The following is a 12,489-nucleotide window of genomic DNA, read 5'->3' as shown; positions in this document are numbered from 1 at the left end:
AACAATGTTTTAAACCATCTTTTACCATTTAATTGGTTTTATTTGGGATATTTCTTCCAGCAAGTTTACTCAGAGTGCATGCTCACATAAGTTGAAGTGGAATAAACCATTCTGTCAGTCTGCCTTTGTATTCCGAAAGTTTTTGGCAAATTCCTTTCTGCAGTCATTTACAATTGACTTTTAAAGTGAGATTCATCTTCTGTAGATCTGCAGCGATATTTAAACAGTGAAGAAGTGCCTGTATGTTTCCTTAGAATGATTCATGCCATTACAATCTGCTTTGATTTTCACTGCTGTTCTTTGCTCCAGTGTGACTGACTTGCATGTTCTGGCTGTTCTGATTAAACTGGAACTCTGTAGATTTTCCAGGAACAGCTTTCACTTTCTTACTCGGTATGTGTCATTCTACTGCCAGGGCTGCTTGGCAGGAACTTTTATATAAAAGCTATCAGTCTATTCTCTTGCCTAGTTTCACTGTTAATAACAAATTATAATTTATATCTAAACAGTCTTTTTCACTGAAAAATGCACACAAACAGAAAAGCAGATACACAAGGAAAACAATCCAGTACCTCACTACATTAAATAGCTCATGGGAGAAAGTATGCTGGCCAAGGGCAGCAGAAGAAAGCCTCATGAAGTACAGCAATTTCATCAAAACCAGTTAAAAATCTGAACTGTGGTAAATAAGCTTTTTAGAGCCTCACACACCTCCTCAAGTGGAAGAAATGCAAGAACTGTTTGTCTGCCCTCTCAAAGAAGAGATACAGGACTGGCTTTCCTTTGCTCCATTTGAAAGAACTTGAATTTTTTAAGGAGCCTACACAACAAAACTGGTGCCTAGACCACAAAGAGACTGTTCCAGCCACAGGAGATGACCCTTATAGCTGTAACTGCAGGCAGCAATCTTGGACACAGCAGCAGAGTGCTGAAATACTATCCCCTGTTAAAGAAAAAGGAAACACAAGATTTTTGCCTTTTCGAAAACCTTTTTCCTCTGGGTAAATTTTCCAATGCATTCCATTGTAACAGTTATGACAGATTTGGTTGCTGGAGAGAGGACTTTCTGCAGCATGCTTACGACTTATTGACTTTTTAAAAAATGTTAGAGATGAAGCCAAAATGATTTCCTTAAAAAGGCTTAGTTCTAAGTGTAAGGTAAGGATCAGATAGATCAAGTTCTCTAAAGATAACAAAACAACGTCAGTGAAACAGAAGAAGATTGCTTTTTCTCTAGCCCTGTAATAAAGAGTGAACAGAAATAGATGTGAATACAGACTCAGTGTTTTACACCAAAGAAAAGTCCCAAACCCAAGGGCAATGAGAGAGCAACTTGCAATCCAGAAGCAAAATACTTGCTCAGAAACTCACGTGGTATGTTTTTATGCTAAACATTGTGTTCATAATACATATGTCTTCTCAGAAGGGAGAGAGCAGAAAGATGAAGGCCTGCTATGCTAACCAGGAGCATAATTTTGACCTGACAGTTCCTGTTCCTATTGCTAACAGTGCTGGCTGTGGCAGCTGGCATTTCCTACACAGAACCCTTGGATACAAACAGGGACTTAAGAGAGCTGATTTGCCTGAATTCACATCTTCCTTTCCTACTATCAACAGCTGCATCAAACTCATTCCACATCATCCACTTTTCTCCATGACTCCAAGGTGCATCTTCCCCTTCTTCAAACTACAGTCTCCTGCTGCTGCCTGACTGCCTTCAGTCACTGATACGGAGCTGCTCAGGGTTTCATGCCAGCAGCCTCTGGCCCCCTCAGTTGTGCTCTTTGTCTGCTCTGCACCCCTATTGCTTTTGGCAGGAAAGAAGGCTCAGCAGCAGGCACTAAACCAAAGTTTCCCAGGGGATCTACTGCTGCTCACAAATCCCTCTGGCCAGACAGCCTTTCTGTCAATATTCTTCTAGCAAACAGCAGGGCAGGTCAGGGGCCATCATCTGTGTTAGTGGTTGTTTTGTGGCCAGCTTGGTAATACCATGAGATGCTTTTGTTATGCTGGAGTTCTGGGACCCCAATGTTTAATTATAAATGGTTCAACCCTGTGAACAGTTACAAAGGTTATGAAAAAATGTACATGCCTTTTTAGCATCTAAACACTACCACACTGGCCTATGTCTCCATTTAGTGGAGCTGGCACTAGAACAGAACTGCACAAGCTGAGAACCTAGTCCTTTATTTGACCCTCTGATTATTAATCCAATTAATCACTCAGTGGTAGATTTAACTCAGTTCTTTATGCCTGCATAACGTCAGCCTGGTAGGAGGTTCTCCATTCTTCCCCCAAGAAATAAATCTTTTATTCTTCTGCCCAGAAAAAGAACAATATTAAATAAATATTCTATTTCCTGAGAGTAATTACACATAAAATAAGGAGAGACAAAGGGGAGAAAAAGCCAAATATAACATATTAAAACAGACAGAAGCTTTTTCAAGTGCAGTATACAGAATTATTCACAGTTTAATTCTGCTAAATTCTTTACATACACTATATAGTATTTTTTTGTGTTAGCAGTTGCCTTACAGTAATTGAGCTACTCATGGGAATAACCAATATTTGGTTTATATAAAATTAAGAACTCAGGCCTCAGTTTGGACCCAAAACACAAGCTGGAGTGTATGTGGAGGGAAGAAGTGATCCATGTTCACCTAATCTTTTCCAGTTTAAAAAAACCAAATTAAGCAGCACTGCTCCCAAGACTGATGCTTCTTGAAATGGTGGATAGTTGTCTGTGCTTTATACAGGAGAACAGCACCAGTCACTGTCATGGCTCAGGCCTGGTATTCAGCAGTGCTTAAGGTACAGAGCTGTGCTGCACTCACTGGCAGGTATGTAGTTACACCACAACAGCAAATTATGTTGATGACCTATTAGCAATATGTTCTTGGAGTTACTTTGACAACAATATGGAGCTCCACCTTTGCACCACAGAGTGAGGAGCAGCAATGTCTTTTGTTATTGTTGGATTTTGTAGTTTGCACTGAAATCAGCTGAGAACTAAATAGCTATTGCCACTTCTCCATCCAGCAGTCTTTTGTTACTGGGACCAGTATTCATGGCTGCTAACATTTGCAGCAGAACCAAGACAACATTCTCATGTAACAAATTCTGTTTGGAGTGTGAAAAACTGGTAGGACTAAGAGCCTCCAACTTAAAGGTAGTCTCCAAAAACCAGCAGCTCTCCTAACTAGAAGATTTTCACCTACAGTTTGCTGTGTCAAAACACTGCAGTACAATTTATCATATCCAGAATACATGAATGTTTTTAATGTACATCTTTACTGGGAGAGACAGGTTAGAATGGTGGGTACATTTTAATCCCTTCATTGCTACTAGAGCTCTCTTTGTTCTTGCAAGAACTGCAGAGACAGACTGTTGGATACAGAGTTTACAAACAAGGGTGCACATTTCACAGGAGGTGAAATTTGGATTGATGCTTACTATGGAAAAATCTGTATTTTTCCATGCTCCTATGCTTCTGGGCTGGAGAATAATACACAATAATACACATATTTTATAAGGTACAGACTTCAGTGAAGACCTAAGTGGTATATGAATGTCTGTGCTTTATTAAGGTAAGACTATGCAAATCTTGAAAAGAAATCTGCTTCTTCCATTTCTTATACCTCCTACTTTTGTATGTGTGTTGAGTTTTCTGGTGCTGATCTAAAAATGGTATTAAGAAGTCTAGATCCTGTTAACATTTTTCAGCATTTTCACTATTCTGGTATTTCAGTATTTGACTTTTCAAATTTTCCATTATTTCAATATTCTACTTCTACTAACTTCTGATTTAAATTAATGAGATTCCACTGAGGTTCAAATCCAGAGCAAAACAGATCTTGTAGCCTGATTGCATGAGGCTCAGGGTTTTCCTGCAGCTAGTGCAGCACCAGTGCCAGCTGTGGGGATCTGAGCCCCACCAGCTTTCCTGGTGGGACTTCTCTAATCCTCAAACACAGCCTCAAAACCCCACTGGTGGGGGAGGTTTGAGATCACTGGCTTGTGGAACTGATTAGGGACTTTTGCAACACCTCAGAACATTCAAGTCCTAAGTGCCTTTAGAAAAAGATATTGACAGAAAAAGATTTTTCTCTTTAAATAAGGACATCTTTGGCAATCAATATAGAAACAACGTTAAAAATAAATGTCTACATCACTAAACCCAAACATTGTCTTAGACAAAAGACAACAGGAAGAAATATCATGGCTTTGGTTGGGTTTTGGGGGTTTTTTTGTTTGTTTGGGGTTTTTTTTTGGGGGATGTATATTTTATTTTTTAATCTAGACATTCTTTACAAACTTTATATATATACACACATACATTTCAACTGGGAAAAGTGAAGTACTGAAATTTAACTTTAACTTTTAATACCCATGAAGACACTTAAAGCACATTAAATGGAGACATTTGTTCTTTTCATAGAAGGATCAAAAGGAAGCCTGTTCCAACAATAAAATACATAGAGACATATAATTAACTTTGAAACTCACTCTTAAGCTTTAAAAACATACACATAGACCTCAAATTTTTTCTACCTGCCCCTACAGCACCTTAGCTCTTAGACTCCTTTATAACATTTCAGAAATTCCAGACAGAATTTCTAATCAAAACCCCTCTTTAAATCCAACTTGAAAAAGTTTTTAGTTTAATTTCCAGTTTAAATACCTGAAATTCAGAGGTCTTTTTTGAAGTCATAGGGTATTGACTTTTAAAATAAGTTTCTGGGTGGTAATGATAGCCCCCTAAATATTATTTCAGATGCTTCATATGTATTTTATGGCATTTTAAGTGTCAAGCAATGAATGCTATATCAAAAAAATCTCCTCTATTATATTCTAGTTATCTGTACAATTTTAGCCTTTTTTTTAAAATAAAAAGATTGTCTGATAGCAGAGTTCAGCATCACATCCATATATTTTGAAAGAGATTTTTCTGTTGCTTGGGAATAAGAAAAGATTTAAGATATCTCTTAATTTCTTTTCAACACTTCCACTTAAGCTTTTAAGAATAGTTTCAGCCTTTCTGAAAGCACACACTACTCTTATCTGGAATATACAAATACAATAAGATAGTGTGATTTTTGTTTATTTTAACTGTGGTTTATATATATGTTAACCTGAATGTCCCTAGAAGCTAAATAAAAGTAATTTTAAGAAGTTCAGTGATGCTTGAAGGGATTCTGGGTAACATGTTGTAATCCACAAATGCTGAATCTAGTTCATGGGAATATGACATTAAAAAAAAAAACAAAAAAAAAACCCAAACAACAAAAGGTCTCTAATATAGTGCTTGGGAATAGGACATTTAAAAAACAAACAAACAAACAACAAAAGGTCTCTGTAATATAGTGCAATACCTCCATGTAGTGACTTGTGTTAAGAGTACCTCTTGAACCCTAAGTAATTCAGACTATATGCATGATGAAGTCTTATTTTTAAATGTATTCCTATATTTTACTATGTAATTCTTAGACATTAAATAAAAAAAATATGGGAGGGATGATCTAGTCTGCAGTTTTGCTTCAAGATAGGATTAATTCTAGTTATCTAGGTATTCTAGACAGATAGATGTCTATGTGGTTTTGGAAACTGCACTGTCTATTGCAGTTCCTGTAATATCCCAGGCCATCTACTCTGCTCTCATTGTTAGACTTTTCTTCATGTCTAATGCAGATTCCTGTTGCTGAAATGTCAGTCCTACCTTAACAGCTGTAACACCTTACAAAGTTTCTAATCTCCTTTGTGGTAGGAAGTATATTGTGAAAATCTCCAAATTAACAACTATCCTGCTGTAAAGTCTGTCAATGGATGAAACTAAAAATCCTCCTCTAATAATCAAAAGCTTTATCAGACTATTAAAATCAAAGTCTGCAACTCCCTGTAGACTGACAGTCAGGAATCAGTCTGGCTTCCACAGGCATCTGAAATAAATACCTCTCTGTCTCCAGCTGGCTTTGTTCAACATTTCTGTATTAAAAATTGATCCAAGAAAGAATTTACCTTGCAAATAAGGAATTAAATCTTTGTCCGGCCTCAAAAAGAAAAACTAAATAATGAGAAACAAAAGAAAAATCAGATAACCCCAGTAAGATTTCTGCCAGCCTATTTCACTTCCCCTGTGGAATTATTATTGTTTGTTCTAATGACATCTCTTTAACATGAGTTATCCAGATATTTTGCTTAGTCTTTAGTTTTCAATTCAATACAGAAGTGAATTCAGCTAGATACTGGTCTAATTAAGAGATTGTTAAGTAGACTAACACCCAGCAAGCAACTATCAGAAATGCTGTAACAAAAAAGCATAACATCTTCTAAAGTAACAGTCTAGGGACCACATTCAGCCAAACTATGGGTAGGTCTGTTTGCATGGAACTTAAATTGATTTAAACTATTTCAGAAAAAATGTCATGTAACAGAAAGACAGAAAGTGAATCTGTTTTTATTCTCAAATTAATTACTACTTACCATGCATCCTTCCATCTCTACCAGTGACATATAAGTAATCTTACAGTGAAATTCCATCTGCTGCTCTGCCATTTAAGGGAAGTTAATAAAGCAGTTTTCAGGAACACTTAAACACAACTAGAATAACTTGCAAGCTGCCCAGCCATTATTTCCTTCTGTGTTCTCTCCTCTCCTAACACTACTCCCATCTCCCCATGTCCAGAAGGATCTTTATTATCATGGCACTAAAAGATTAAAAATTTAGGAATGTGGCAAGACTACATTAATGCTTAACACATTAATTAGCAATCATCTGACTTACCTGTGTATGGCAGCTCCACAGACACTGGAAAGAGAGGCATAGATTCCGTCCCCAAAGACATAAAATTGCCACAGAGGGCAGTTTGCTGGGCAAAGCACATCTTCTGTCTCCTTTCTAAGGTCAAGTCCTCTTGTAAAGCACGTGATAGCAGTGGAAGCTATAGAAAAAAAAAAGAAGAACCTGTGACCTGAAAATCTTAAGGGTTTGTTGCTGTTTGTTTTAATCTCTCTACTTTTTCCAAGCTTAAAGCAATGTTTGAATTTGACATTAGGTACAGTGTCTCATCTTATGCTCCGGTATGTCTGTGAAGACACCTTTGGGGTTTACAATTCTACAATTATGACAAGAAAGAACACATTTTTACATTATTTATGGGAAAGAAGTGGCAGAAAAAACGTGGGAATTATTAAAAAAGTTAGCAAACAACAATATAGCAACATTAAAAAAAATATCCAAGGAATATTTAAGAGGGAAAGCAATTAATATCTGCAAGTTTACTGCAAAGATGAAAGGACAAGGGGAAGACCTTCAAGGGCTAGTGGAACATGGTAGTAGGTGGCACTCCACCGTGGAGAAATTAAATTACTCTAATGTTCCCACAGCAACCTTCAGCCACAGAACATCTATACATCATTTGGGAAATTCTGAACCTTCTCTCCAGTGACATTCATTAAGCAGGCTGACAGCAGGACTTCCCTTATTCTCCACAATAAATCCTACTGAGTCCAGCGTAAAAGACAGAGTACCCATCTCCTTGCTCCAGTAACATAGTAACATTTAGTACATTCATGTAAATTCATTACAACCAAGTTTACATCATCATTGTTGTGCAAAGGACTGTCAAACTCATCCAGTGAGCCAGAGGTTATTTATTCAGCTGATATCCATGTATTTTTCACATACAACTCTCCTCCTTTTTATCCTTAGATTATAATAATTAAGCTTTCACTGTACTTGCATGTTTGCAATGCAGGTATGCAGGCAGATTTACACCAGTATACAGTTTTACTTGGCAAATCGATGAGAACTTAGAGGTCATTATCATGGATACTCCCTACCATCTCTACTACACAGGACAGCTCAATCAGCTGGTCTGATAAGCACAGCCAATTAGAGCTTTGGCTTAGATCAACCTCAATTCATCATCATAAGTTCAATCAATGACTGAACCCATTCTAAAGTTCCCAATATCATATTTTGCCCTCGCTAAGCACTAGATTAAAACCTTTTCTATACGCACCCAGAGTATTACTTTTTCACTATAATGAAATGAGAGCTGACAGAGGCTGGCCAATATATCAGTGCATACACCACTGCATTTTATCCCAAGGAGAGTATGTTTAGGGGGATCAGTGATCAGTCCTTTCACCTTACTTCCCTGTTCCTTCTTTCCTACCTTAGTTTGTTTACTGACCCTAACATAAGCTAACGTTATTTGAAAGTATTTGGAGCATACACTGTTCCTCATCAGCAGATGGAAACTCCTTCAGAACTCCAGATCAGAACTCCTGCTAATCTCCCTGACTTCAAGTAGATAAGCAGAACAGTTACAGCCAGAGGTGCACAAAGAAGCTTATCAATTCATTCTGGCTCCAAAAACCAAACACGTGTTCATAGACCATGCATGTAGTTTTACTCTCAAGTGTATGCAACTCTCATTAATCCTATAATGAAATTATGTTAAATTTACCTAATCACACCTTCCTGAAAAACCTTTGCTGCTATTTGTCAGCACAAAGATGCTACTGAAATATGCTAAAGAAGTCTATATAATCCAGAGTAAGAACAAAGAAAGTAGTAAATACATCTTCATTTTTCTCTTCAAGATGATAAAAGCTGTCTACATAGCAAGATACTGTAAAGTGATTTAATCTGGTTCTCAAGTATCATTACAAAAAAATAATCAAGAAGTTTCTTCTAGTACTTAATCTTACCTACTCACATCCTCTCCACGTTTAGTTTTATACGTTTGCCTCAAAAACAAAAGACTGAAAGAACAAGCAGAATCACCACACTTATACCTAGAAGCCACATATTTTCGTTGTTTAAAGTGCTATATTGTTGGTGTTATGCTAAAAGAAGTTGATTTGCTTTACTGTTTGAGTCATTTAATCTTTTTGTGGAAGCTCTACAAATGTGTTAGCCAGTCAACAGGCAGTAATCAAGTAACGTCCACCAAATTACAACTAGCAAGACCATCAGAATCAAACAGCAGCTGGAAGGCTAGATGTCCTTGCAGGAATCACTGCAATGAGCATCACTGGTAATCCCTGCTCTCCCAGCACTGCTTGTGTCATACAACCTGCAACATTTTTCCAGCCTCTAAAAGTGAAAGGTAGCACAGGAATTTTTAATATCTGTCATTTCTAATGTATTGTATTTGACTATATGCACAGCCTGCCAAGGAACAAAAAGACAATCATTACTCATGTCTAATTAACAAACCTTTTATCACTGGCAGATCTGTATTTCCCTCACTACCAGGTACCTATTAATTAGTCATATAGCAGACTAATATTTTACCTAGCACAGAAGAAAGGGCAGGGGAGTAGGAGGGGAATAATTTTGCTGCATTTTCCCTGGCTATAAAAACCACAGAAATATATTTTAGCCCAGCCACTGGATTTTTATGTCCTGGCAGTCTAAATACTGTTTTGATCCTTGTCTACACTGTGAAGAAGGAGTTTCCGAGGGGAGGGAGTAAGTTGCTGCTCTATTAACTGAAGAGCTGACATACCATAGCTAGGGGCCCAAGCAATTCATACCTCAGTTGGATCAGCACAGAGGTAGTACTTTATTGAAGTACATTATTCACTTCCTTAAAAAAATAATTTCATTCTTATTTCCTATGTAGGTAGATACAGCTTTCTAGATGCTATAATTCTATAACTGAAACTAAAATTAGGAATGTTAAATACAGTATCAAAAGGAGTAGTACTGGGTACCAAAAGTACTTAGGATATCTGCTCTGCAGTGGATTTTGTCCTTCCATTAGTTAATGACTCATCAGCTGTCCAACACCTAAAACTGCAAGTAGTCTGATGTAAACAAGAAAATGCATTAACCAGGTCTCAACACTAGATAATCTAGACTAATTCCTTGTCATCTTACATGGAATTTGTGAGAATGACTGGTATATGTGAGATTATTATAATCAAAGAGGGTTTTTGTTCGTATATCCAAGATACTTCATCATAGCAGAAAACACCAAAGACATATATATATATATAGAGAGAGAGAGAGAGAGAGAAAGAGAGAGAGAGAGAAAGAGAGAGAGAGAGAGAGAGAGAGAGAGAGAGAGAGAGAGAGAGAGAAAGAGAGAGAGAAAGAGAGAGAGAAAGAGAGAGAGAAAGAGAGAGAGAAAGAGAGAGAGAAAGAGAGAGAGAAAGAGAGAGAGAAAGAGAGAGAGAAAGAGAGAGAGAAAGAGAGAGAGAAAGAGAGAGAGAAAGAGAGAGAGAAAGAGAGAGAGAAAGAGAGAGAGAAAGAGAGAGAGAAAGAGAGAGAGAAAGAGAGAGAGAAAGAGAGAGAGAAAGAGAGAGAGAAAGAGAGAGAGAAAGAGAGAGAGAAATTTAAAATAACCAAGATAAAACCCTTATGTTTTAATCACTGAAATTAAAGAGTGCAAGAGCAGCACCAGTTCAGGCATTCTTCCAGATACTTATGTGATCCAATACTCTAAATTCATGTATTTTGGAAAAGGAATAAATAATGTTGTTATTTACTAGAAAAAATTACTTCCTAACCTGCTACTCATTATGGATTCTGATGAAGACTACAGACCTACATCATGTGTTACAAAATTATATCTTCAGAACTGTATTAAAATGACAATCATTTTAATGTGTGTCTTGACACACTTTTTAAGCCTCACAGAAACACACATCAGGGTAAATGATAAAAAATGAAGTACAAAGAAAAAAGCTGTATTTCTTCCTGATTTAAGCCACATTTAAAGGTCAGGATTAATGTCTTCTATCACTGTAGACCTAAAACAAGAAGGAAAAAAAAAAAAGCAAGGCTCACTTCTCTCCTAAAACATCTATTCAATAACCATGTTTTCAATCATTCCATCAGTTTCTGTCTTCCTATCTGTTCTGCCTCTTTGCATGAACCTGTTTCTTAAGCTCACCTAGAAAAGTTCTCACCTACTAACCTTATTCATACTAGGGAAAAAAAAGACATACTAGTAGACATAAACATTTAAAAACATGCTCATACTAATTCATGTAATCTTAAGTACATATCCTGATCTGGACAAGAGTAAAGGGATTTAGAAAAATCCGGCCAGGGCTATATAATTCATTTCCATCTGAGGTTTGTCCTTTTATGATCAACTGGAGGTTGCTTACCATCACATGCCAGTGTTTACTCACCTGTACAATCTCATGTATAGTAACAGGAACTGTTGAATTCAGCAGTAATTTTATGTATTTCAGAAGAACTAAGAGGAAAGGTCTATGTTCCTCTAAGGTCTCCCTGATTAGTTAAGAGCCTAAACACAGTAGATTTTTGAAGAAACCAATGCTGTTTTGTCACTCTGAACCACAGAATTTAAGCACTTCTTTATAAAAGCTCCTGCAAGTTTCTAGTCCATTAACCAAATGCTGCTGAATTTAGGCTCAGAATAATGGCAAGAAACAATATCTTACAGTAATAGTTCATATTTATATTACAAACACATCCTGGTACCAAAATTCCACCTTGCCAATATTCCCTTAATGTTATTTTAGTTGGTTCCAGATTACAGAAGCTTCTTCTCCAGTCCTAGCATGAAGCATTACAGAGAGCTTTTAACTTGTTTCCTGACAGACTGTGGCACTTCATCTGTAAGGCACCTGTAAAATAAAAAGGAAAGGAACTGGATTTGGAACAGGTTTCCTATTGCTGTGAATTTTTCTTTTTATTTTTCCATTTTTGTTGTTTGGTTGGGTTTTTTTAAGCCAAAGCACTTGTGTGACATACAGCCATTTTCAATTTAGCACAAAATAATTTTCCAAATGTTTGCCTGAACACAAAATGAGTAGCCAACTCTGCTTTCTAATGACTGTGAAATCCTGAACATCCATGCAGAAAAGCTTGAGGTCACTCACCTACTGCAGGCCAGGCCTGTGTCCGGAAGCACATCCTTCTGGTGGTTCCTGCCCTCCCTGGGTGAAAGGCTCCACTGGAAGGGGCAGACAAACCATTTGTGTCCTTCTGGCGATTTCTTTAACTGCTTCCTATGGCTCCCGGCTCCCGCAGGCTGATCCTGGCTCCAGGAGAGCCCCCTCTGCAGCAGCATGGATGAAGCCCACCAGGGCACGGAGATGCAGGCAGCCCCCTGCCCCGCCAGCCGTGCTAAGTACATTCTTTAGCTTTCAAGGCGAAAATAATGGCAGGGACGGCTTTAAAAGTTTTCGATCGATTCCATAGTCAGAAACAGGCCGTGGATCCTCAGATTGCCAAGCACTGCACAAGTGCCTTTGTAACACACACAAACACAACCACACTCACTCCTGCTATCATCAGCACCCCCCTTGGTGGGGACACTTGTCACCACTGCTGCTCCTTCACCTGTGCGAAGAGGGAGCTTCACCCCCCTTTGGAAGCGTTCCCAGACATCAGACATCCTCCGTGCCCCTCTACAGCCTCCTGGGGGCCACCTCCCGAGGAGCCCCACACGGCGGGGCCCGGCCCCCCGGGGCAGCCCTCCCTGGCGCAGCGGCCCC

General features: G+C 38.0%; 1 protein-coding gene across 1 annotated transcript in view; it reads right to left on the bottom strand.

Moving 5' to 3' along the window:
- The window catches only part of COCH (cochlin), a 22,658-nt gene extending 10,269 nt beyond the window's left edge, over positions 1 to 12,389 (bottom strand). Inside the window, exons 1-2 of the mRNA XM_009993927.1 lie at positions 12,275 to 12,389; positions 6,782 to 6,938 (exon numbers count right to left, since the gene is read on the bottom strand). Of these exons, the coding sequence (XP_009992229.1) occupies positions 6,782 to 6,938; positions 12,275 to 12,389 (272 nt within the window). The remainder of the gene's footprint in view (positions 1 to 6,781; positions 6,939 to 12,274) is intronic.
- Positions 12,390 to 12,489: the final 100 nt, after the last annotated feature.

Source organism: Chaetura pelagica, unplaced genomic scaffold, assembly GCF_000747805.2.
Source record: "Chaetura pelagica isolate M959 unplaced genomic scaffold, ChaPel_1.0 scaffold11, whole genome shotgun sequence".
Lineage (NCBI taxonomy): Eukaryota > Metazoa > Chordata > Aves > Apodiformes > Apodidae > Chaetura > Chaetura pelagica.
Note: the sequence above shows the minus strand (reverse complement) of the source record. Positions and strands in the feature narration are given on the sequence as shown.